The 26,389-nt window shown below is 44.7% G+C and overlaps 1 protein-coding gene across 1 annotated transcript in view; it reads left to right on the top strand.

The window, feature by feature from the left end:
* The window catches only part of IL12RB2 (interleukin 12 receptor subunit beta 2), a gene marked incomplete in the record, with an annotated part of 83,927 nt that overhangs the window by 52,498 nt on the left and 5,040 nt on the right, over positions 1 to 26,389 (top strand). Inside the window, 6 exon segments of the mRNA XM_073593778.1 lie at positions 112 to 328; positions 7,347 to 7,544; positions 8,632 to 8,733; positions 11,435 to 11,593; positions 16,454 to 16,591; positions 17,518 to 17,608. Coding sequence (XP_073449879.1) covers positions 112 to 328; positions 7,347 to 7,544; positions 8,632 to 8,733; positions 11,435 to 11,593; positions 16,454 to 16,591; positions 17,518 to 17,608 — 905 coding nt within the window.

Here is a 26,389-nt window from a genome sequence, read left to right as displayed (position 1 = left end):
TTCTGTCATTTTCTAGCAGAGAAATGCTGATTTTTAACATGGATGTGAAAAAATTCAAAAATTGCCCTGGGCAGCAAGTGGTTATTATTTTTTTTTATTTTTTTCTCGCAGAGTTTGAATGCATCAGAGGTCGGAGGTCACATTGGGTTTTATCGAGTGGTATTTCAGCGGGTGGATGAGAGCCGCCCGGCATCCATTCACAACACCACAGACACATGGTTCAGCAAAGACATTGAGGCGGATGAGAACGTCATCGCTGTGTCAGCTCACAACTCAAAAGGAAACTCAACTCCCACACTGAGCAGAGTCACTGGTCGGGACCTTTCAGGTAACTGCAGTTCCCAGCAATATGTGCCTGTGTGCACCCAGCGTCATCTGTACTCCTCTCCCCTCCCCGGGCTGGGGCATTGCTGTAAACCCCCAACAATAAATGTCATACACTATATTACCAAAAGTATTGGGACGCCTGCGTTTACACGCACATGAACTTTAATGGCATCCCAGTCTTAGTCCGTAGGGTTCAATATTGAGTTGGCCCACCCTTTGCAGCTATAACAGCTTCAACTCTTCTGGGAAGGCCGTCCACAAGGTTTAGGAGTGTGTCTATGGGAATGTTTGACCATTCTTCCAGAAGAGCATTTGTGAGGCCAGGCACTGATGTGGATGAGAAGGCCTTGATCATAGTCTCTGCTCTAATTCATCCCAAAGGTGTTCTATTTGGATGAGGTCAGGACTCTGTGCAGGCCAGTCAAGTTCCTCCACCCCAAACTCGCTCATCCATGTCTTTATGGACCTTGCTTTGTGCACTGGTGCGCAGTCATGTTGGAACAGGAAGGGGCCATCCCCAAACTGTTCCCACAAAGTTGGGAGCACAAAATTGTCCAAAATGTCTTGGTATGCTGACGCCTTAATGCCCCGTACACACGATCGGACTTTACGACAACAAAGCCGTGGATTTTTGTTGGAAGGTTGTTGGCTCCAACTTGTCTTGCATACACACGGTCACACAAACGTTGGCCAACAATTACGAACGCACTGACGTACAAGATGTACGGCGAGCCGATAAAAAGGAAGTTCAGTAGTCATGCGCTGCCCTTTGGGCTCCTTCTGCTAATGTTCTATTTGGTGAGCATTGCTTCCGAGCATGCGTGTTTGTACTATGGACTTTTGTCCGACGGACTTGTGTACACACGATCGGAAAGTGCGACAACACACATTTGTTGGCGGAAAATTTGAGAACATGCTAGCCAACATTTGTTTGACGGAAATTCCGACAACAAATGTCCGATGGAGCATACACACGGTCAGACTTTCCGCCAACAAGCTCACATCCAACATTTGTTGTTGGAAAATTCGATCGTGTGTACGGGGCATTAGGGTTCCCTTCACTGGAACTAAGGGGCCAAGCCCAACCCCTGAAAAACAACCCCCCACACCATAATCCCACCTCCACCAAATGATTTGGACCATTGCACAAAGCAAGGTCCATAAAGACATGGATGAGCGAGTTTGGGGCGAAGGAAACTGACTGGCCTGTACAGAGTCCTGACCTCAACCCGATAGAACACCTTTGGGATGAATTAGAGCGGAGACTTGGAGCCAGGCCTTCTCCTCCAACATCAGTGCCTGACCTCACAAATGCGCTTCTGGAAGAATGGTCAAACATCCCCATAGACACACTCCTAAACCTTGTGGACGGCCTTCCCAGAAGAGTTGAAGCTGTTATAGCTGCAAAGGGTGGGCCAACTAAATATTGAACCCTACAGACTAATGCTGGCCATACACTATACGAAAGATCGGCCGAACCCATTTTCAAAAAACGAACATTCGGTTGTGAGAACAAACGATAGTGCCATCATGTAATGACCGATAAATCGTTCAGTGGACTTAAATGAATTCATTTTTTGTTTGTTTTTTTTTACATATACCCAGTGCAGACAGTTCAGACGGGAAACACATTAACCTTTCAATTTATCGTTCATTCGGCAGAAGATTTTCAAACTTGTCCTTTGTTTTTTTGGCTCAAAAACATCTCAACGATTACCAATTTTGTGCCCATTAACTGGCCGAAAAACGAACGAACTGGTCAAATGACCAAATTTCGGATGATTTGTCGTATAGTGTGTGTCCAGCATAAGACTGGGGTGCCATTAACCACTAAGCCACCGCCCACCGTCATATGACGGCGGGACGAGGCTTCTGTTGTTCTGGGAGGACGTCATATGACGTCCTCGCCCTCCCGAGCCACTACGCTGCGTCGCTCGGGACCCGGTGCGCGTGCCCGGCGGCCGCGATGTCCGCCGGGCACCCGCGATTGCCGGGTAACAGAGCAGGAGCGTGGATCTGTGCATGTAAACACAGATCCACGTCCTGTCAGAGAGGAGAGGAGACCGATGGCGTGTCCCTTTGTATATAGGGACAGCGATCGGTCACCTCCCCCAGTCAGTCCCCTCCCCCCACAGTTAGAATCACCTCCTTAGGTCATACATTAACCCCTCGAGCGCCCCCTAGTGTTAACCCCTTCCCTGCCAGTCACATTTACACAGTAATCAATGGAATTTTATAGCATTGATCGCTGTATAAATGTGAATGGTCCCAAAAATGTGTCAAAAGTGTCCGATGTGTCCGCCGCAATATCGTAGTCACAATAAAAATTGCAGATCGCCGCCATTACTAGTAAAAAATAAATAAATAATAAAAATGCTATAAATCTATCCCGTATTTTGTAGACGCTATAACTTTTGCGCAAACCAATCAATATACGCTTATCGCAATTTTTTTTTTACCAAAAATATGTAGAAGAATACGTATCGGCCTAAACTGAGGAAAAAATTTGTTAAAAAAAAAAAAAAAATTGGATATTTAAAAAGTAAAAAATATTGTGTTTTTTCAAAATTGTCCCTCTTCTTTTGTTTATAGCGCAATAAATAAAAACCGCAGAGGTGATCAAATACCACCAAAAGAAAGCTCTATTTGTGGGGAAAAAATGATAAAAATTTAATTAGGGTGCAGTGTAACATGACCGCGCAATTGTCATTCAAAGTGCGACAGCGCTGAAAACTGAAAAATGGCTTGGGCAGGAAGGGGGTGTAAGTGCCCTGTATTGAGGTAGTTAAAGTCCATGTGCGTGTAAAGGCAGGTGTCCCAATACTTTTGGTAACATAGGGTATATTTGCTCCCATTTGGTCTGTTAAGGCTGCATTTACACCCAAGCGTTTTGAATCGCGCTGCAATCGCGGCAAACCGCATTGCATGAAGCTTGTCACCCAAAAGTAGCTCCTGAACTTTTTTGGGGAAACAAGCTTCACGCAATGCCATTCGCTGCGATCGCAGCGCGATTTATCGCACAACAATCGCGGCAGAACCGAACCGCGTTCTTAGGTGCCATTAAAATGAATGGCAGCTGAAATTCGCGCTGTGCGATTTGTCGTTTTACCACAACGTGTTCAAATCGCGGCCAGAATTGCGATTTGGAACAGAAAGGTGTGAATACAGCCGAAATATACCATTGGAGGCATTTTGTTGCATCTACTGATAGATAAGTGCAATAAAAATAATACTGATCATGTCAGAAATTCAGAGCTGTCCTGAGTCCTCTGCACACTTCCTGTGTTATCTAAAAGAGTCGACTTAGTCCCCCAAATCTTATCCTGGACTACCGAATGATTGGCCTTTATGAGAGATCTGATAGTGGGAGAGCTTAGCAAAATTCACTAGGCAGGGCTGACACCGTTCAGTCCACAAAATCACTGAGCGTTTTTAGCCCACAACAGGACTTATAGGCTGATTCGAAAGATCAAATTGTAATGTTCTGTACTTGCAGAGTTTTTAAAGGGATAAACAGGGAAAATGTGCAGATGTTGCAGAAATGTACTGCATATGTTTTTTTTTGCCTTGACATATGATTTATTATTTAAAGTGGTTGTAAACCCTTACATATACTTAGTGAAGTGACTGGCCTCAGGTGATAGACAGGGATGAAACACGTCCTTCTACATAAGTTGTACCTGTCTATCTGGGGTATTCTCTTCTCTACATCTGTTCAAAGTGCAGAATTTGTAAAGCTTGTCTGAGCTGTCAGAAAAAAAGGGGGAGGAGAGGTAAAATGACATTCTGCAGAGCTCAGTGAGGAGAGGTCTGAGAGCTGATTGGAGGGAAGGGACACTTCCCCCTCCCTGCACACAGGAACAGAGCTGAGGCTATCAATCAGCTAGAGCTCCCTCCCCTGTCACCTTTTTTTCTCTTGGTGTCAGGAAAACTTGTCAGAAGTGATTCATGCTGATAGCAGAGGAAGGAAGCAGCAGACAGAAATGACACTGAGTGCTCTGGATAGAGACAAGTACACACTATAGAGGGATATGCTTCGTTCATGTTTCATGTCTGAGGTTTACAATCACTTTAATAGAGAGGCAAACAGCTGTCTCTGTAACAAGTGTCCCCCCGTGGAACAATTCCCCTCAACTCCTGTTCTGGTGACAACTGTTACATTTTCGGATCTCCCATATCTTTCTTTCTATAGTACAGATCCATTTATTGATTTTAATGAAAACATAATGAGGCTATAGTGTAATATTTTTTATATTTGCCTGAAGTTAATCTTTAAAGCACACCTGTTAGTATGGCATGAAAACCAAAATAATAACTACCCTGCTTACATTTAGGGGTTGATTTACCAAAGGCAAATAGATTGTGCACTCTGCAAGTGCAGGCGTGCCAGAGCTTAGTAAATGAGGTGAAGCTTTACTTTGCAAAGCATACCCAATCACGTGCAAGGAAAATAAAAAAAATCAGCTTTTTTGCTTGCACATGATTGGATGATGGAATTCAGCAGAGCTTCTGCTCATTTACTAAACACAGGAGCAAGTGCACAGTCTTTTTGCCTTTAGTAAATCAACCCCTTAACCACTTCAGCCCCGGAAAGGATTTACCCCCTTAATGACCAGGCCATTTTTTGCGATACGGCACTGCGTTATTTTAACTGACAATTGCGCGGTCGTGAGACATTGTACACAAACAAAATTGACATCCTTTTTTTCCCCCACAAATAGAGCTTTCTTCTGGTGGTATTTAATCACCTCTGCGGTTTTTATTTTTTGCGCTATAAACAAAAAAAAAGGACAATTTTTGAAAAAAAAATAATTTTTTTTTTTACTTTCTGCTATAATAAATATCCAAAGAAAAAAAATTAAAAAAAAAACGAATTTCTTCCGCAGTTTAGACCAATATGTATTCTTCTACATATTTTTGGTAAAAACAAAAAAAAACAAAAAAAAAAAGCCTATATTGATTGGTTTGCGCAAAAGTTATAGTGTCTACAAAATAGGAGATAGATTTATGGCATTTTTATTATTATTTTTTTTTACTAGTAATGGCGATTTTTAGCAGGACTGCAACATTGCGGCAAACAGATCGGAGACCTAACTGACATTTTTGACATTTTTTTGGGAACCAGTGACATTATTACACTGATCAGTGCTAAAAATATGCACTGATGTTGTACTAATGACACTGGCAGGGAAGGGGTTAACATCAGGGGCGATCAAGGGGTTAAATGTGTTTCCTCAATGTGTTTACTAACTGTACGGGGGACGGTGTGACTGGGGAAACACACATATCCATCTTCCTGCTTAACAGGAAGACAGATCTCAGTGTCATCCCCTGACAGAACGGGGATCTGCCTTGTTTACTCCGGCAGATCCCCGTTCTGTCTCTGCGGGGAACGATCGCGGAGCCGCTGATTGCCTCCCCCACTAGCCAATCGGAGCGTGGGTGTGCCACTGGTGGCGGCACCCACGAATGCTACTGCACGAATCGCCACACCGGCGAATTTGCGCAGCCGAGCCACCTTGCCGCAGTACACCTGCGGCGGGTGGTTGGCAAGTAGTTAAGTGAGGTGCACACTATAAGAAAAACGGGCAAACAATTCTCCGATTTTTCTCGTTGTTTCACAGCAAATCGAAACCGATGAACGAAAATCCGTACGAAAATTCTTGTACGACAAAGGCTTTTTTTTGTTGTTGTTGTTTATTGTTTCTGATCATGCGCAGTCTTTTTTTTCTGATTTTTCTTGTACAAAAATTGTACGAAAACGATACACATTAAACGAAAATCGCTCGTTCTGTTCCCGTACGAGAAAAATGTTGGCGTTTGTCCCTTTGGGAATTTTCGTACAAAAATTCGGAATCGGCTGTCGAAAGTTGTGCACACACTGTACGAAAACCGTTCAAAAATTCCTTGGATGAAAATGTTCGCCCGATTTTCTTATACTGTGTACGAGCCTTAAAGTGATACTAAAGGATCGTTTTTTTATTTTTTTTTAAATAACAAACATGTCATACTTACCTCCACTGTGCAGCTTGTTTTGCACAGAGTGGCCCCGAACATCCATTTCTGGAGTCCCTCGGCGGCTCTTGCGGCTCTTCCCCTCATTAGATAACCCCCTAGGAGAAGCGCTCTCCCGAGGGGGTTACCTTGCGGGCGCGCTTCCGAGTCCAGCATTCAGCATCCATAGAGGCGCCCGCATCATTGGATTTGATTGACAGTAGGGGGAGCCAATGGCTGCACTGCTATCAATCTATCCAATCAAGAGCCGGGACCCCGTGGAGAGAGGGACGGCCGCCGGGGCTCAGGTAAGTAAAACGGGGGGAGGGGGGGGCGCTAGGGGGCCGGTGACTGCAAGGTGCTTTTTCACCTTAATGCATTGGTGAAAAACCACAAGCCTTTACAACCCCTTTAAGTGTTCATTAGGGTTGCACCGATACCAATACTAGTATCGGTATCAGTGCCGATACCGAGCATTTGCACGAGTACTTGTACTCGTGTAAATGCTCCGATGCTTGATCCGATACCTCCCGGCAGGGCCGCTGATAGGCCACCCCCCCTAAATTGGGAGACCTGGAATCGTACCTCCAGTTGTCTTACTAGCTACAGCACCCCCAAAAGGAGGCGGTTCCCTCTATTTTTATGTGTTTGCTCCAGCAGAGGGTGGTACTTCCCCAAAAAGCCCGGGAAAACCTGGCTAGCATAGTTAACCCTTACCTCCCAGAGAGTACCGGCAAGCACAACTAAACATTCTAACAGAAATCGAATCATAGATATGACTAAAAAAAACAATAAAACATAAAAAAAAAATCCCTCTATCAGCCACACCTCCAGGTTGCGGCATGCATGTGCCGGCGTCACCGACTACACCTCCAGGTCGCGGCATGCATGTGTCGGCGTCACCGACTACTCCTCTTAATTTACTCACAAAACACAATGGAATTTAATTACTTTGGGCAACACGATTGTTTTAATTTTTGAAATTGCTCAAAGTCTGACTTTTTTTCTTTCTCTTATTGCTCAAGGTTTACTGTCGCCTATAAATGTCGTCGCCACGACTAATGGTGCAAGCAACAGTGTAACCCTCACCTGGGACCTGCCAGCAGGAAATGAAGATTTGGGTTGGGATCAGATTGTAGAATGGGAAGATCCTACAGAGGGCAAGCCAAACCATACCAACTGGGTGAAAGTGCCCAAGTTTGAACAAAAAGTAACATTATCAGGTGAATTCAGTTTTATTTTTTGCCCACTAGGTGGAGCCTTTTCTATAATGTAAATGGGAGAATTTGACGTTCTATTCGCATGCAGTGAATGGTGGTTATTGGCATGCAGTTCCAGCCCAAGCCAAGTGCCTGAGCTCAAAAAGTGAAGTCATATCTCCTGATCTGTGTACTTGGTTTATGTCAGTATTTTAAACTCAGCATGGCAGCTGGCAACTTGGCAACTAGCATTATTAGGAGAGGTCAGGAATGACAGCCAGGATTTCCTTAACCACTTAAGCCCCGGAACATTTGGCTGGCCAAAGACCAGAGCACTTTTTGCGTTTCGGCACTGCGTCGCTTTAACTGACAATTGCACGGTCGTGAGACATGGCTCCCAAACAAAATTGACATCCTTTTTTCCCCACAAGTAGAGATTTCTTTTGGTGGTATTTGATCACCTCTGCGGTTTTTATCTTTTGTGCTATAAACAAAAAAAAAGAGCGACAATTATGAAAAAAAGCAATATTTTTTATTTTTTGCTATAATAAATATCCCCCATTTTTTTTTCTCAGTTTAGGCCGATATGTATATATTGGTTCTGTATTCTCTAAAAGGGCAGTACTGAGAGGTGGGTAGGGGGTGGAACCCATCAACAGTTCTCGGAGGTGGGTATGGGCAGAGACAAGGGGTGAGTCAAAAAGCGGTCACACAAATCTTGTCGGAAATTCCGAACATGAGAATGCGGTAACGTGCAACAGGTACGACGAGCCGAGAAAAATGAAGTTCAATAGCCAGTGCGGCTCTTCTGCTTGATTCCGAGCATGCGTGGAATTTTGTGCGTCGGAATTGTGTACACACGATCGGAATTTACGACAACGGATTTTGTTGTCGGAAAATTTGAGAACTAGCTCTCAAATTTTGTGTGACGGAAATTCCGATGGAAAATGTCCGATGGAGCCCACACACGGTTGGAATTTCCGACAACAAGCTCCCATCGAACATTTCCCGGCGGAAAATCCAACCGTGTGTACGGGGCATAAGTATAAACTGTATATTGCCCAGTAAAGGATCTATTCAAGCAATTTACCAAGACTTTTCCTTTATGCAGGACACTATAAGCCATACATATGTTATCAGTTCCGGGTCTACTTTCTGCAGGAAGGAAGAGCGGGAGTCCCTGCAATGACAATGGCCTCAACACAAGAAAAAGGTACCACATCTCATCCTGTCCTCTATATGTTATGCTAGACATAGAGGGGTTGATTTACTAAAGGCAAGTAGACTGTGCATTTTGCAAAGTGCAGTTGCTTCAGATCTTGGTAAATGAGCAAAAGTTTCACTGACTTCCATCATCCAATCATGTGCAAGCAAAAATGCTGTGTTTTTTTGTTTTGTTTTTTTTTTCTATTTTCCTTGCATGTGATAATAATATTAATAACAGTAATAATAATAATAATAATAATAATGATACCTTTAATTATAATATAATATGTTATTATTATTTTTATTACTATTATTATTTATTATTATTTTATAATAAAATTATATTATATTGGGGAGATGTGAAGAAAAATTATTATAATATTAATATAATAAAATAATATTATTATAATAGTTATATTATTATTATTATTATTACTACATTGGGGAGGATATGAAGAAAAATCTCTCCAATGGGGACAGGAAACACATTTTTAGTAGACAGAGGAATAGTTAGAACTTCAGACAATGTTTTATTTCCTGTCTGTTCTTTCCTTTCCTAGTAACTACCACAACCCCCATTACTTGTACAGGTGTCACAGGGACAGGAAATGCTGAAAAATCTTCCCAATGGGGGGGGTCTTAGACAGATTTAAAAACCTGACAGCATTTTTGAGTCTTTTGCACTGTATTTAAAATGTGAAAAATATCATTTTGCTGGCATTGGCCTGGCCCAGCATCCCTTCCAGCTTATAATTGTCCAATTAATGAGCAGTAGTTCCTCCCTATGATCAATCCTTCAGTAGGAAGAATGTAAAGTATCGAGCTGGCCACCATACACTAATAGAATTTCATTTTTTGTTTAAAGTGGATGTAAACCTGAATTTTTTTTTTTTTATGTCATAATGTAGAGTATAAGATTTTCTATCATTTGAGCCCAGTCTTGCCACACAGAGTTAATCCATCTCTGAGCAATCCTCTTTTATTGTTCAGTGAGATAAAACTTGACAAACAGAGAAAAACTTTGTCAAATCCTCCCCCTTGCTGTGAGCGACAGGTGATTTACATATCTCGTGCACTAGCCTAAGACATGCATTATTTTTTAATTCCCCCCCCCCCCCACTCCTTTCTTCAGCAGCTCTGAAAGGATTGGCTGTTCCACACCTCAGCATGATTGGGCATGCTGAAGTCATGTGGTTACTTTCCTGTCTTTTCACTGGATGTTAGAGATCATAGCAGAAGTTCAGTGTAAGAAATACACAGGAGGAAATGCATATTGACAAGGGGAGTGTAGAGGTGGGCGGGGAGTCTACTGACATCACGACTCCACGCACCGAGCTCATTTTGACCCCACTGGGTGAGATCTTGCGTGGAGCCCCAGATCGAGGGAGATTATCAGTGGTCTTGTACGTCTTCCATTTTCCAATTATTGCTCCCACAGTTGATTTTTTCACACCAAGCTGCTTGCCTATTGCAGATTCAGTCTTCCCAGCTTGGTGCAGGTCTACAATTTTGTTTCTGGTGTCCTTCGACAGCTCTTTGGTCTTCACCATAGTGGAGTTTGGAGGTGTTTGAGGTTGTGGACAGGTGTCTTTTATACTGATAACAAGTTCAAACAGGTGCCATTAATACAGGTAATGAGTGGAGGACAGAGGAGCCTCTTAAAGAAGAAGATACAGGTCTGTGAGAGCCAGAAATCTTGCTTGTTTGTAGGTGACCAAATACTTATTTTCCACCATAATTTGCAAATAAATTCTTTCAAAAATCAGACAATGTGATTGTCTGGATTTGTTTCCACATTTTGTCTCTCATAGTTGAGGTATACCTATGATGACAATTACAGGCCTCTCTCATCTTTTTAAGTGGGAGAACTTGCACAATTGGTGGCTGACTAAATATTTTTTTGCCCCACTGTATTTACTCGGCGTAACATCATCTTTCACATTATACAAAAAATTGGGGTAAATATTGTGGGTTTTTTTTTTTTTTTATTCATTTAAAGTGGTTGTATACCTGCAGGATAAAAAAAACTGTAAGGCAAAGACATAATGAGCTAGTATGCAGCTTTCCTCGTTCTAAGGTAATACTTACCTTAAAACGAGGTGTCGGTATCTAATCCCGGTCCACGCCGAGGGAGCTGACATTTTGCCCTCGGCGTGTCTTCGCGGCTCCGGCGCTGTGAGTGGCCCGAGCCGCGATGACATCACTCCCGGGCATGCGCGTGGGAGTTTTCTTCCCGGCAAGGTCCGGCAGCGTCTGCCGGACCTTCAGCTGGGCATTCACAGCCTTTGCCGTACAGGTTTTGGAGATATTCATTTTACCTACAGGTAAGCCTTATTAGGCTTACCTGTAGGTAAAAAAATAATAATTAGGGTATACAACTGCTTTAAAGTGTATAAATATATATAATGTTTGGGAGTTCTAAGTAATTTTCTAGCAAAAAACATGTAGAAGTGAAGTGTCAGAAATTGGCTCGGAGGCGAAGTGGTTAATGATTACAGAGCTGCATTAGTTTGAGTCTTATATATTTGCCTGGAGTCCACATTTAACTCTTTCACCCTCCGAAGTTCCCGAGGTAACCACTTTGGACAGATGGACCTAATATTTCCATTTTACAGGCTCACTCTTAAATAAACTTTTATTCTGATTGTCATTGGTGTCCGGATATTTTGTGATCTCTTATCTCCTGTCACCTCCTGTCTGTCCCCCAGCTCCTGAGGCTGCTTTAGAAATAGACGTCAATGTAAACAAAGAGGGCCCCATACTGGTCACCTGGAGGGGGGTTCCACCAGAAAAACAAATGGGATGTATCCGTCATTACAGCATCTACCTGAAGGATCGAACGTCCAGTTTGACCAAAAAGGTTCAAAGTAAGTACAGGCCGGGGGGGTTGGGCAAAATGACCCATTGGCCATGACCTACAGAAAAACAAAACTTCTGGAAAGGGTAGAGGCTGCCGTTGTTCTTTTGTCTTGCTCACCTCCAAATATATGCAAGGAAGCGTGTTTATTCCCAAGAGGAAGATTTCCCCTCGTTTCCGTTCTGGTGACAACTCAGCATTTTGCATTTTCTTATCCCATTGATCAATGTCACCTGAATAGTTAGGGTGAATCTCCCTAGCGGGACATAGGCAGCAGTAAGAACCCAACAAGGGTTCTAACCCCTCACTACTACTATTAAAAAAAAAAGACACACTTTAACCAATTGAGGACCTTGAGTGTGGAGGTACATCTTAAACTACTTCAACAAAGTTTCCAGGGTGTATCTTCTACTAAATAGACATGTGCGTTTTCGTTCCGAATTCGTTTGTTTTCAAAATCGTTAATTTGGAAATATCCGAATTAACTAAAAAACCCGTTTAACAATTTTTTCCAAATAGTAAGTAAAGTAAATTTGAATATTCAAAAATCCGTAAATTCGAAAATCTGAAAACCCTAAAATTCAAAAATCTGAAATAATAACTAATAATAACTTGAGTATTACTAATTGGAATTTCCTTTCAAATTTGGCTGTCAGTGAACGTAACGAATACGAATTTATCTGATGTTACAAATGATCCGAAATAACGAATGCCGTATCTAAACGAATGGAAAATAACAAATTAATAACAAATAACAATAATAAAAACGTTTTTAAATAATAATAATATTAAAACGTTTTATTATTATTTATTATTCATTCGTTCTGTTCCATTTGTTTAGAAGCGGTATTCGTTATTTTCAGATAATTCGTAACTTCGGATAAATGCGTATTCTCTACATTCACTAACAGCCAAATTTGAAAGGAAATTCCAATAGCTCTAATTTAATAGTTAGATATTATCACTTAGTTAGTTATTCTTTCGAATTTTCTGATTTTCTTTCTTATTTTCGGATTTTTGGATTTTCAAATTTACGAATTTTCTAATTTATGTGTTGCGATCATAACGAATGACCCGAAACCCCCCCCCCCCCCAAAAAAAAACGAATGAAACTAAAACAAATTAATTTTTCCGAATATTCGTAAATTCAAATATTCGAGAACTCGGAAAATTGAAAATTCAAAAATCTGAAATAATAACTGGCTAATAATAACTCCACTATTACCTATTACTAACTATTAAATTGTAGGTATTGGAATTTCTTTTCAAATTTGTCTGTTAGTGAATGTAATGAATACGAATTTATCCGAAGTTACAAATTATCCGAAATAATGAATGCTGTATCTAAACTAATGGAACGCAATGAATTAATATTAAATAAATAACAAGAATAATAATAAAAACTTAATTATTATTATTAATTTGTTCCGTTCCATTTGTTTAGATGTGGCATTTGTTATTTCGGATAAATCGTAACTTCGGATAAATTCACGTTCACTAACAGCCAAATTTGAAAGGAAATTCCAATACCTATAATTTATCCGAAGTTACGAATTATCTGCAATAACGAATGCCTTATCTAAACCAATCGAACATAATGAATTAATAATAATAAATAACAATAATAATTATAAAAAAAGTTTTATTATTTATTATTAATTTGTTACATTCTGTTTGTTTAGATGCGGTATTCGTTATTCTCAAATAATTTGTAACTTCGGATAAATGCGTATTCTCTACGTTTACCAACAGCCAAATTTGAAAGGAAATTCCAATACCTATAATTTAATAGTTCGTTATTGTTAGTTAGTTATTCTTTCGAATTTTCTGATTTTATTTCTTATTTTATGATTTTCTTATTTTTGGATCTTCGAATTTACGAATTGCGATCATAACGAATGACCCGAAAAATGAAAACAAAAAAACAAAAAATGAAACGAAAACAAACACATTTTTCGGCAGTGGACATGTCTACTAGTAAGAGTAGGTAGAAAGGAGCGCCTGGAGTCTAGTAGGTATGAGTTTGAAATCACCACAAGTTTAACAAGCCAACGCGTTTCAGGGAAACAAAGACTCCCCCTTCTTCGAGGCTGTTGCTGCATGCATATAAATGGGGAAGACTCAAAAAACAGGTATGTCTGTTAACAGAGATTAGACGGACGGATGTCTGAGTGTCGGCGGAGCTAGCTGAGGCAGCTGCCGTACCCAGAGGTAGCAGCCCAGGCCTAAAAAGTGCTAACCATCATCTCCTTTTTTAAGATGGGCCCAAATCATTGGAAGTGAAGCCTTCCCACTCGCCCACCTTTTTATTCAATCACGACCAGTGACTGATCGACTCAGTCCAGTGCGATCTTCAACCCTAACAAGGGTGTATGTTCTATCTTCATCACTTCTCTCACTGTTGCTGTCAAAATCTATTCAATAGCTGATCATACCTGGCGTTCAGCTTTAAAACAAGCCATCACTCACCTCTGTAGCTGCAGCCACTGTGGAGTAAAACGATTGCTCATGCAATATATGAGTGGCAGGGGAGCATTGGGTGGGTAAGTACCAAAAGAACCTGTCACTTTGATCTGAATTGGGCAAATAATTATTGTAACCCCAGTGACATCATCAGCCCCTATGAAAAAATGCGCTGGTTCCTGGGCACCAGGGAGGAGGCATATACTGGCACCGCATGTCACAACCTGCTAGAGATATTTCTTTATAGTAAGAAAACAGCAGCAGGAAGACTGCATAAAAAGGAGAAATAAGGGACCTGGTTCAAGGCAGGGCTGTCTTAATAGCATCATGGGCCTCTGGGCAAAGTAATGCACTGGGGCCCCTACCAGCTTGCCCCAATTTACACACCTACTTTCAAGAAATAAAGTATAAATAGTTGATAGAATTAAACATAGATTCATTAGTACTTTCAATAAAATCTATTTTACAAAAGGGAAAACATTCCATAAATCAAAGACTAATCAACACAAAGGGCACAGTACAGGGGTAATGCAGAAGGGCACAGTACAGGGGGGATGCAGAAGGGCACAGTACAGGGGGGATGCAGAAGGGCACAGTACAGGGGGGATGCAGAAGGGCACAGTACAGGGGGGAATGCAGAAGGGCACAGTACAGGGGGGGGGAGTGCAGAAGGGCACAGTACAGGGGGGAATGCAGTAGAGCACAGTACAGGGTGAATGCAGAAGGGCACAGTACAGAAGGGGGCAGGAAAGCACAGTACAGGGGGGAATGCAGAAGGGCACAGTACAGAAGGGGGAATGCAGAAGGGCACAGTACAGAAGGGGGAATGCAGAAGGGCACAGTACAGAAGGGGGAATGCAGAAGGGCACAGTACAGAAGGGGGAATGCAGGAGGGCACAGTACAGAAGGGGGAATGCAGGAGGGCACAGTACAGGGGAAATGCAGAAGGGCACAGTACAGGGGGAATGCAGAAGGGCACAGTACAGGGGGAATGCAGAAGGGCACAGTACAGGAGGAATGCAGAAGGGCACGGTACAGAAGGGGGAATGCAGAAGGGCACGGTACAGAAGGGGGAATGCAGAAGGGCACGGTACAGAAGGGGGAATGCAGAAGGGCACAGTACAGAAGGGGGAATGCAGAAGGGCACAGTACAGGGGGGAATGCAGAAGGGCACAGTACAGGGGGAATGCAGAAGGGCACAGTAAAGGGGGGAATGCAGAAGGGCACAGTACAGGAGGAATGCAGAAGGGCACAGTACAGGAGGAATGCAGAAGGGCACAGTACAGAAGGGGGAATGCAGAAGGGCACAGTACAGAAGGGGGAATGCAGAAGGGCACAGTACAGAAGGGGGAATGCAGAAGAGCACAGTACAGAAGGGGGAATGCAGAAGGGCACAGTACAGAAGGAGGAATGCAGAAGGGCACAGTACAGAAGGGGGAATGCAGAAGGGCACAGTACAGAAGGGGGAATGCAGAAGGGCACAGTACAGGGAGGAATGCAGAAGGGCACAGTACAGGGGGAATGCAGAAGGGGACAGTACAGGGGGGAATGTAGAAGGGCACAGTACAGGGGGGGAATGCAGAAGGGCACAGTAAAGGGGGGAATGCAGAAGGGCACAGTACAGGGGGGAATGCAGAAGGGCACAGTACAGAAGGGGAATGCAGAAGGGCACAGTACAGAAGGGGGCAGGAGGGCACAGTACAGGGGGGAATGCAGAAGGACACAGTACAGAAGGGGAATGCAGAAGGGCACAGTACAGAAGGGGGAATGCAGAAGGGCACAGTACAGAAGGGGGAATGCAGAAGGGCACAGTACAGGGGGGGAATGCAGGAGGGCACAGTAAAGGGGGGAATGCAGAAGGGCACAGTACAGGGGGAATGCAGAAGGGCACAGTACAGGGGGAATGCAGAAGGGCACAGTACAGGGGGGAATGCAGAAGGGCACAGTACAGGGGGGAATGCAGAAGGGCACAGTACAGGGGGGAATGCAGAAGGGCACAGTAAAGGGGGGAATGCAGAAGGGCACAGTACAGGGGGGAATGCAGAAGGGCACAGTACAGAAGGGGTATGCAGAAGGGCACAGTACAGAAGGGGGCAGGAGGGCACAGTACAGGGGGGAATACAGAAGGGCACAGTACAGAAGGGGGCAGGAGGGCACAGTATAGGTTCTGGGACGCTTCTCGGGACACAGCCATTTCAGGACAGTTTAGTAAAAAGCATGAATGTCCCAGACAGTTGGCAAATATGATGTAATTCAAGATTATTGTGGGGCCCCATGCACCTGGAGCCCCTGGGCAGTGCCCAGGCATGCCCTTGCAGTAAGATGGCCCTGGTTCAAGGAATAAAAAAAATCTATTTTTTCAATGTTAAGAAGGTCTACAATTCTTTCTTTTTTTTTTTTTTTTCAGTATTGTACAACCAATCGAAGAATAACCAGTATGAGATTAAGAAGGGAAGTATGAATGGGAAGTATGTGCTGTGGATGACCTACACCAATGGAGCCGGAGAGACGAACTCCAGGCAGGAAATATATTTTACAGTAGATGGTAAGAACATAAAAGTTAAAAAAAAAAAAAAAAAAAATTCAATGGAATCTACACTCACCGGCCACTTTATTAGGTACACCTGTTCAATTGCTTGGTAACATAAATTGCTAGTCAATTAGGCATCTAGACGTGGTGAAGACGACTTGCCGCAGTTCAAACTGAGCATCAGAATGGGGAAGAAAGGGGATTTAAGTGACTTTGAACGTGGCATGGTTGTTGGTGTCAGATGGGCTGTTCTACCGATCTACTGGGATTTTCACTCACAACCATCCCTCAGGTTTAAAGAGAATGGTCCGAAAAAGAGAAAATATCCAGTGTGGAGGAAAATGCCTTGTTGAGGTCAGAGGAGAATGGGCAGACTGGTGTCAGATGATTAGAAAGGCAACCACTCGTTACACCCAAGGTACGCAGAATACCATCTCTGAATGCTCAATACATCGAATCTTGAAGCAGATGGGCTACAGCAGCAGAAGACCACACTGGGTGCCACTCCTGTCAGCTAAGAACAGCTAACTGAGGCTACAATTCACACAGGATCACCAAAATTGAACAATAGAAGATTGGAAAAACGTTGCCTGGTCTGATGAGTCTCGATTATCAGCTGCAATATTCAGATGGTCGGGTCAGAATTTGGTGTAAACAACATGAAAGCATGGATCCCTCCTGCCTTGTATCACCGGTTTGGGTTGGTGGTGGTGTAAAGGTGTGGGGGATATTTTCTTGGCACACTTTGGGCCCCTTAGTACCAATTCAGTATTGATTAAATACCAGGGCCTACCTGAGTATTGTTGCTGACTTTACTTCCTTTTTTTTACCACAGACCTGAAATAAAGTATGCAGTCAGTTAATGGGAATCTGTTGCTGTGATATCTCATGTCTGTGGTGGTATCGGGGATTACATTCTGCTTTCTCTGTTTGTTTTTCAGATCCGCAAGATGAATATGTGATTGTTTACGCGTTCCTCGCTGTACTTATATTAGCATCTTTTCTCTTCCTTCTCCTAACAGTAAAGCAAAGGTAGGCATGGATATGCATTTCTTTTTTAATTTTTATATTTTTTATATTTATCTTTCAGTTTTTCCTTAATCCCCGCCCTCTGGCTGTTACAGTGATAAGGAGGCTATCCTACAGGCTCCCCATTGTCCCTGTGGGGGGAGGGGAATTTATTAAATCTGGTGCACATAAAATCTGGTGCAGCTGTACATAGTAACCAATCAGCTTCCAGGTTTTTTTGGCAAAGCTTAATTGAAGTTAGAAGCTGATTGGTTACTGCTGTGTTTCCCCGAAAATAAGACTGGGTCTTATATTAATTTTGGCTACAAAAAAAAACACATTAGGGCTTATTTTCAGGGGATGTCTTATTTATGTACAATAATCTAAAACAATTTTTATACAGGAATAAAACAATAAAATGTTTTTTTTAAATGTTCCTGTGTCCCCTGCCTTTTTTTTTTTCTCTCTCTCTCTCTCTCTCTCTCTCTCTCATCCCAAGTAAACCCTAATTAAAGTCCTTATAAAAAATCACGTGATCCGCTCTGTAAAAGGATTATATAATGTCCAGTGTGTGTCTATGTAACATTATTGTAAAAAATAGCTTACTTACAGTGCTGCTGGGCGCTCACATGACTCGCTGGAGCTCTTCTTCCTCGCTCCGAGCACTGCTGAAGGAGGGGCCGAGATCCCCGCTGACGTCAGCCCCGCTCCTCTGAGCACTATTGAAGGAGGGGCCGAGATCCCTGCTGACGTCAGCCCCGCTCCTCCGAGCACTGCAGAGGGAGGGGCCGAGATCCCCGCTGGCATCAGCCCTGCTCTGAGCACTGCTGGGGGAGGGGCCGAGATCCCCGCTGATGTCAGCCCAGCTCCTCCGAGCACTGCAGAGGGAGGGGCCGAGATCCCCGCTGGCGTCAGCCCTGCTCTGAGCACTGCTGGGGGGGGGCCGAGATCCCCGCTGGCGTCAGCCCTGCTCTGAGCACTGCAGAGGGAGGGGCCAAGATCCCCGTTGGCGTCAGCCCTGCTCTGAGCACTGCTGGGGGAGGGGCCGAGATCCCCGCTGATGTCAGCCCAGCTCCTCCGAGCACTGCAGAGGGAGGGGCCGAGATCCCCGCTGATGTCAGCCCCGCCCCTCCGAGCACTGCTGAGGGAGGGGCTGAGATCCAGGCTGACGTCTGCCCCATTTTGAGCACTGCTGAGGGAGGGGCCGAGATCCTCGCTGATGTCAGCCCCACTCCGAGCACTGCAGAGGGAGGGGTCGCTGACGTCAGGTGGGAGGAGAGGAGGAGAGCTTCGGCGGGTCACATGCCCAGCGGAGCTGTATATAAGGTATTTTCTACAACAATGTTAACATAAAGGCACACTGGACCATTATATAATCCTTTTACAGGATGGATTACATGATTTTACAAGGACTTTAACTAGGGCTTTTTTTCAGGATAGGGCTTATATTGCAGCCATCCTAGAAAATCACGATAGGTCTTATTTTCAGGGAAACACGGTATGTACAAGTGCACAAGATTCTGAGTGCACCAGTTTTAGTAAATACCCCCCAATACATTGTATTTTCCACAATTTGTGAAATGTTACTAAAGGCAATTTATTTTTAGTTTTGTAGGGAAGGCTTAAACCATGTTTGTCAGGATGTATTTTTTCTTTTTATTGCTGTCTGTGTCCTCGCTGGGGAGATTTTCCCTCTCTAGCAAGAAAGTGGTGGAAAATCCAAACACGAGTTGTCATCGGGGCAAGACAGAGATAAAGAAAAATCATCCAGCGAAGACACCTGTCCCTGTGACAACTCTTTAGGATGGGAATTCTGTTCACTAGGTAGATATTTCCTCTCATTTCCTGTTGTTCTTCAGGGACAGGAAGTGAAGAGAAATCTCCCTTCTCTACCATATCAAAAATTAAAAAACAAAAAAACAAAGGTTTTTGCTTTACATGCACTTTAAAACTGAGCTTTTCTCATGAACGAAAAACTCTTTTTACCCTACAAAGCAACGTAATCTGAAAAGACTTTTGTTTTCCAATACGGCTTTTAAAAAAAAAAAAATTTAATACTACACCTTGCTCCTTGCCTCCATTTCTACCTAGTTCCTGAAACCTTTCTGACTTCATCAGGAGCTGGCTGTCTCTTCCTGGTTAAGGCTGAAGGCCCCCTGATGAAGCACCACAAGGTCCGCTATCCTCTTGCCACTGTGTTGAAGCTGATGCCTCCTGGAATATGTGAGGTGTATATCCCAGGAGGCATCAGCTTCAACACAGTGGCATAAGGAATGTGGACCTGCTGACTTATTATCAGGGGGCCTGCTGCCTGAACCAGGAAGAGACAGCCGACTCCTGATGAAGTCAGAAAGGAAGATGGCGGTGTGGGACCTGGTGTGCAACAATGGATCGACAAGGACTACTACAGTGCTGTGTATGTTTGTTTTTTTAGGATAATCCGACATACAAGGTAAGAGGTAAAATAAATAAAATGTAGGGGTTATGAAGTTCCTCTTCGAGGTAAACATTATGACAGCTCAACATACAGTACATGCTCGCTAAAAACACAGTATAGGTTTCCTGTAAAATCAGTTTCATAATAAATCACCTGGAGGTTGTACTGGGTTCATTCATTGAGTCATTGTGGGTCTGAGCAACCACCTCACATGTCAGAACATGAACAAATTACCAGCACAGAGGTGGTTTTATGATGTCTCTGCAAAAAATTGCCATTAAAATAATTTGTTTTATTTCCATAAAAATGATGAACAATTCTTTTTTTTTTTTTTTTTACTCGGCACACCTTTCATGTCATCTACACAAAGGAAATTTTATACCAAGTCTGATAGAGGATCAGACAACAGATAAGAGTAAAGAATTTGAAATGGATAAGTGGCATAGGCATCTTCTAGTCGTTTTATTACAGTGGCCCATGAGTGAAATGCTTACATACTGGGAAAGGAATTGTGACCATTTAGCCCTTTTACTGCACAGAACCAGGTATCCACTTTTCACATGGACAATTATAGATTTGAAAAGGCTTCCCCCACCATAAGACCATACACAATATTTTCTTACAGCAGAAGGCCTATGAGATGAAAATATAGTCCTCTTGATTTTGTATCTTGAGAGATACTTAAAAAATATTTATCTAACCTAAATTTTGAATTAAAAACTTCAAGTATGCTTGTTCCAGAGCTGGCAAAGTTGGAGCTATTAAAAACAATAGTAAAGAAGTGTGTTGGCAGGCAGGAAAGGAGTGAGGAGGGTATGATGGTGAGCAGTATGTACAGGAGAGGGGTGAGGAGGATATGATGGTGAGCAGTATGTACAGGAGAGGAGTGAGGAGGGTATGATGGTGAGCAGTATGTACAGGAGAGGAGTGAGGAGGGTATGATGGTGAGCAGTATGTACTGGAGAGGAGTGTGGGGGGTATGATGGTGAGCAGTATGTACAGGAGAGGAGTGAAGAGAGTATGATGATGAGCAGTATGTACATGAGAGGAGTGTGGGGGGTATGATGGTGAGCAGTATGTAGAGGAGAGGAGTGTGGGGGGGGGGGTATGATGGTGAGCAGTATGTACAGGAGAAGAGTGTGGGGGGTATGATGGTGAGCTGTATGTACAGGAGAGGGGTGAGGAGGATATGATGGTGAGCAGTATGTACAGGAGAAGAGTGTGGGGGGGTATGATGGTGAGCAGTATGTACTGGAGAGGAGTGAGGAGGGTATGATGGTGAGCAGTATGTACAGGAGAGGAGTGTGGAGGGTATGATGGTGAGCTGTATGTACAGGAGAAGAGTGTGAGGGGGGGGGGGATGATGGTGAGCTGTATGTACAGGAGAGGGGTGAGGAGGATATGATGGTGAGGAGGATATGATGGTGAGCAGTATGTACAGGAGAGGAGTGAGGAGGATATGATGGTGAGCAGTATGTACAGGAGAGGAGTGAGGAGGATATGATGGTGAGCAGTATGTACAGGAGAGGGGTGAGGAGGATATGATGGTGAGCAGTATGTACAGGAGAGGAGTGAGAAGGGTATGATGGTGAGCAGTATGTACAGGAGAGGAGTGTGGAGGATATGATGGTGAGCAGTATGTACAGGAGAGGAGTGTGGAGGATATGATGGTGAGCTGTATGTACAGGAGAAGAGTGTGGGGGGGTATGATGGTGAGCTGTATGTACAGGAGAGGAGTGTAGAGGATATGATGGTGAGCAGTATGTACAGGAGAGGAGTGTGGAGGATATGATGGTGAGCTGTATGTACAGGAGAAGAGTGTGGGGAGGGGGGGTATGATGGTGAGCTGTATGTACAGGAGAGGAGCGAGGAGGATATGATGGTGAGCAGTATGTACAAGAGAGGAGTGAGGAGGATATGATGGTGAGCTGTATGCACAGGAGAGGAGTGAGGAGGATATGATGGTGAGCAGTATGTACAGGAGAGGAGTGAGGAGGATATGATGGTGAGCAGTATGTACAGGAGAGGAGTGAGGAGGATATGATGGTGAGCTGTATGTACAGGAGAAGAGTGTAGGGGGGGGGGGTATGATGGTGAGCTGTATGTACAGGAGAGGAGAGTGGAGGATATGATGGTGAGCTGTATGTACAGGAGAAGAGTGTGTGTGTGTGGGGGGGGGGTATGATGGTGAGCTGTATGTACAGGAGAGGAGCGAGGAGGATATGATGGTGAGCAGTATGTACAGGAGAGGAGTGAGGAGGATATGATGGTGAGCTGTATGCACAGGAGAGGAGTGAGGAGGATATGATGGTGAGCAGTATGTACAGGAGAGGAGTGAGGAGGATATGATGGTGAGCTGTATGTACAGGAGAGGATGAGGAGGATATGATGGTGAGCAGTATGCACAGGAGAGGAGTGAAGAGGGTATGATGATGAGCAGTATGTACATGAGAGGAGTGTGGAGGGTATGATGGTGAGCAGTATGTAGAGGAGAGGAGTGTGGGGGGGGGGTATGATGGTGAGCAGTATGTACAGGAGAGGAGTGTGGAGGGTATGATGGTGAGCTGTATGTACAGGAGAAGAGTGTGAGGGGGGGGGGGGGATGATGGTGAGCTGTATGTACAGGAGAGGGGTGAGGAGGATATGATGGTGAGGAGGATATGATGGTGAGCAGTATGTACAGGAGAGGAGTGAGGAGGATATGATGGTGAGCAGTATGTACAGGAGAGGAGTGAGGAGGATATGATGGTGAGCAGTATGTACAGGAGAGGGGTGAGGAGGATATGATGGTGAGCAGTATGTACAGGAGAGGAGTGTGGAGGATATGATGGTGAGCTGTATGTACAGGAGAGGAGTGAGAAGGGTATGATGGTGAGCAGTATGTACAGGAGAGGAGTGTGGAGGATATGATGGTGAGCAGTATGTACAGGAGAGGAGTGTGGAGGATATGATGGTGAGCTGTATGTACAGGAGAGGAGTGTGGAGGATATGATGGTGAGCAGTATGTACAGGAGAGGAGTGTGGAGGATATGATGGTGAGCTGTATGTACAGGAGAAGAGTGTGGGGGGGTATGATGGTGAGCTGTATGTACAGGAGAGGAGTGTAGAGGATATGATGGTGAGCAGTATGTACAGGAGAGGAGTGTGGAGGATATGATGGTGAGCTGTATGTACAGGAGAAGAGTGTGGGGAGGGGGGGTATGATGGTGAGCTGTATGTACAGGAGAGGAGCGAGGAGGATATGATGGTGAGCAGTATGTACAAGAGAGGAGTGAGGAGGATATGATGGTGAGCTGTATGCACAGGAGAGGAGTGAGGAGGATATGATGGTGAGCAGTATGTACAGGAGAGGAGTGAGGAGGATATGATGGTGAGCTGTATGTACAGGAGAGGAGTGAGGAGGATATGATGGTGAGCTGTATGTACAGGAGAAGAGTGTAGGGGGGGGGGGTATGATGGTGAGCTGTATGTACAGGAGAGGAGAGTGGAGGATATGATGGTGAGCTGTATGTACAGGAGAAGAGTGTGTGTGTGTGGGGGGGGTATGATGGTGAGCTGTATGTACAGGAGAGGAGCGAGGAGGATATGATGGTGAGCAGTATGTACAGGAGAGGAGTGAGGAGGATATGATGGTGAGCTGTATGCACAGGAGAGGAGTGAGGAGGATATGATGGTGAGCAGTATGTACAGGAGAGGAGTGAGGAGGATATGATGGTGAGCTGTATGTACAGGAGAGGATGAGGAGGATATGATGGTGAGCAGTATGTACAGGAGAGGAGTGAGGAGGATATGATGGTGAGCTGTATGTACAGGAGAGGATGAGGAGGATATGATGGTGAGCTGTATGTACAGGAGAAGAGTGTGGGGGGGGGGGGTATGATGGTGAGCTGTATGTACAGGAGAGGAGTGTGGAGGATATGATGGTGAGCTGTATGTACAGGAGAAGAGTGTGTGTGTGGGGGGGGGGGGGGGTATGATGGTGAGCTGTATGTACAGGAGAGGAGCGAGGAGGATATGATGGTGAGCATTATGTACAGGAGAGGAGTGAGGAGGATATGATGGTGAGCTGTATGCACAGGAGAGGAGTGAAGAGGGTATGATGATGAGCAGTATGTACATGAGAGGAGTGTGGGGGGTATGATGGTGAGCAGTATGTAGAGGAGAGGAGTGTGGGGGGGGGTATGATGGTGAGCAGTATGTACAGGAGAAGAGTGTGGGGGGTATGATGGTGAGCTGTATGTACAGGAGAGGGGTGAGGAGGATATGATGGTGAGCAGTATGTACAGGAGAAGAGTGTGGGGGGGTATGATGGTGAGCAGTATGTACAGGAGAAGAGTGTGGGGGGGTATGATGGTGAGCAGTATGTACTGGAGAGGAGTGAGGAGGGTATGATGGTGAGCAGTATGTACAGGAGAGGAGTGTGGAGGGTATGATGGTGAGCTGTATGTACAGGAGAAGAGTGTGAGGGGGGGGGGATGATGGTGAGCTGTATGTACAGGAGAGGGGTGAGGAGGATATGATGGTGAGGAGGATATGATGGTGAGCAGTATGTACAGGAGAGGAGTGAGGAGGATATGATGGTGAGCAGTATGTACAGGAGAGGAGTGAGGAGGATATGATGGTGAGCAGTATGTACAGGAGAGGGGTGAGGAGGATATGATGGTGAGCAGTATGTACAGGAGAGGAGTGAGAAGGGTATGATGGTGAGCAGTATGTACAGGAGAGGAGTGTGGAGGATATGATGGTGAGCAGTATGTACAGGAGAGGAGTGTGGAGGATATGATGGTGAGCTGTATGTACAGGAGAAGAGTGTGGGGGGGTATGATGGTGAGCTGTATGTACAGGAGAGGAGTGTAGAGGATATGATGGTGAGCAGTATGTACAGGAGAGGAGTGTGGAGGATATGATGGTGAGCTGTATGTACAGGAGAAGAGTGTGGGGAGGGGGGGTATGATGGTGAGCTGTATGTACAGGAGAGGAGCGAGGAGGATATGATGGTGAGCAGTATGTACAAGAGAGGAGTGAGGAGGATATGATGGTGAGCTGTATGCACAGGAGAGGAGTGAGGAGGATATGATGGTGAGCAGTATGTACAGGAGAGGAGTGAGGAGGATATGATGGTGAGCAGTATGTACAGGAGAGGAAGTGAGGAGGATATGATGGTGAGCTGTATGTACAGGAGAAGAGTGTAGGGGGGGGGGTATGATGGTGAGCTGTATGTACAGGAGAGGAGAGTGGAGGATATGATGGTGAGCTGTATGTACAGGAGAGGAGTGAGGAGGATATGATGGTGAGCAGTATGTACAGGAGAGGAGTGAGGAGGATATGATGGTGAGCTGTATGTACAGGAGAAGAGTGTAGGGGGGGGGGGGGTATGATGGTGAGCTGTATGTACAGGAGAGGAGAGTGGAGGATATGATGGTGAGCTGTATGTACAGGAGAAGAGTGTGTGTGTGTGGGGGGGGGTATGATGGTGAGCTGTATGTACAGGAGAGGAGCGAGGAGGATATGATGGTGAGCAGTATGTACAGGAGAGGAGTGAGGAGGATATGATGGTGAGCTGTATGCACAGGAGAGGAGTGAGGAGGATATGATGGTGAGCAGTATGTACAGGAGAGGGAGTGAGGAGGATATGATGGTGAGCTGTATGTACAGGAGAGGATGAGGAGGATTATGATGGTGAGCAGTATGTACAGGAGAGGAGTGAGGAGGATATGATGGGTGAGCTGTATGTACAGGAGAGGAGAGTGGAGGATATGATGGTGAGCAGTATGTACAGGAGAGGAGTGAGGAGGATATGATGGTGAGCAGTATGTACAGGAGAGGAGTGAGGAGGATATGATGGTGAGCTGTATGTACAGGAGAAGAGTGTAGGGGGGGGGTTATGATGGTGAGCTGTATGTACAGGAGAGGAGAGTGGAGGATATGATGGTGAGCTGTATGTACAGGAGAAGAGTGTGTGTGTGTGTGGGGGGGGGTATGATGGTGAGCTGTATGTACAGGAGAGGAGCGAGGAGGATATGATGGTGAGCAGTATGTACAGGAGAGGAGTGAGGAGGATATGATGGTGAGCTGTATGTACAGGAGAGGAGTGAGGCAGGATATGATGGTGAGCTGTATGTACAGGAGAAGAGTGTGGGGGGGGGGGTATGATGGTGAGCTGTATGTACAGGAGAGGAGTGTGGAGGATATGATGGTGAGCTGTATGTACAGGAGAAGAGTGTGTGTGTGGGGGGGGGGGGGGTATGATGGTGAGCATTATGTACAGGAGAGGAGTGAGGAGGATATGATGGTGAGCTGTATGCACAGGAGAGGAGTGAGGAGGATATGATGGTGAGCAGTATGTACAGGAGAGGAGTGAGGAGGAT

This window comes from Aquarana catesbeiana, linkage group LG07 (genome assembly GCF_042186555.1).
Source record: "Aquarana catesbeiana isolate 2022-GZ linkage group LG07, ASM4218655v1, whole genome shotgun sequence".
Classification (NCBI taxonomy): Eukaryota; Metazoa; Chordata; class Amphibia; order Anura; family Ranidae; genus Aquarana; species Aquarana catesbeiana.
This window is presented reverse-complemented; position numbering and strand designations above follow the sequence as displayed.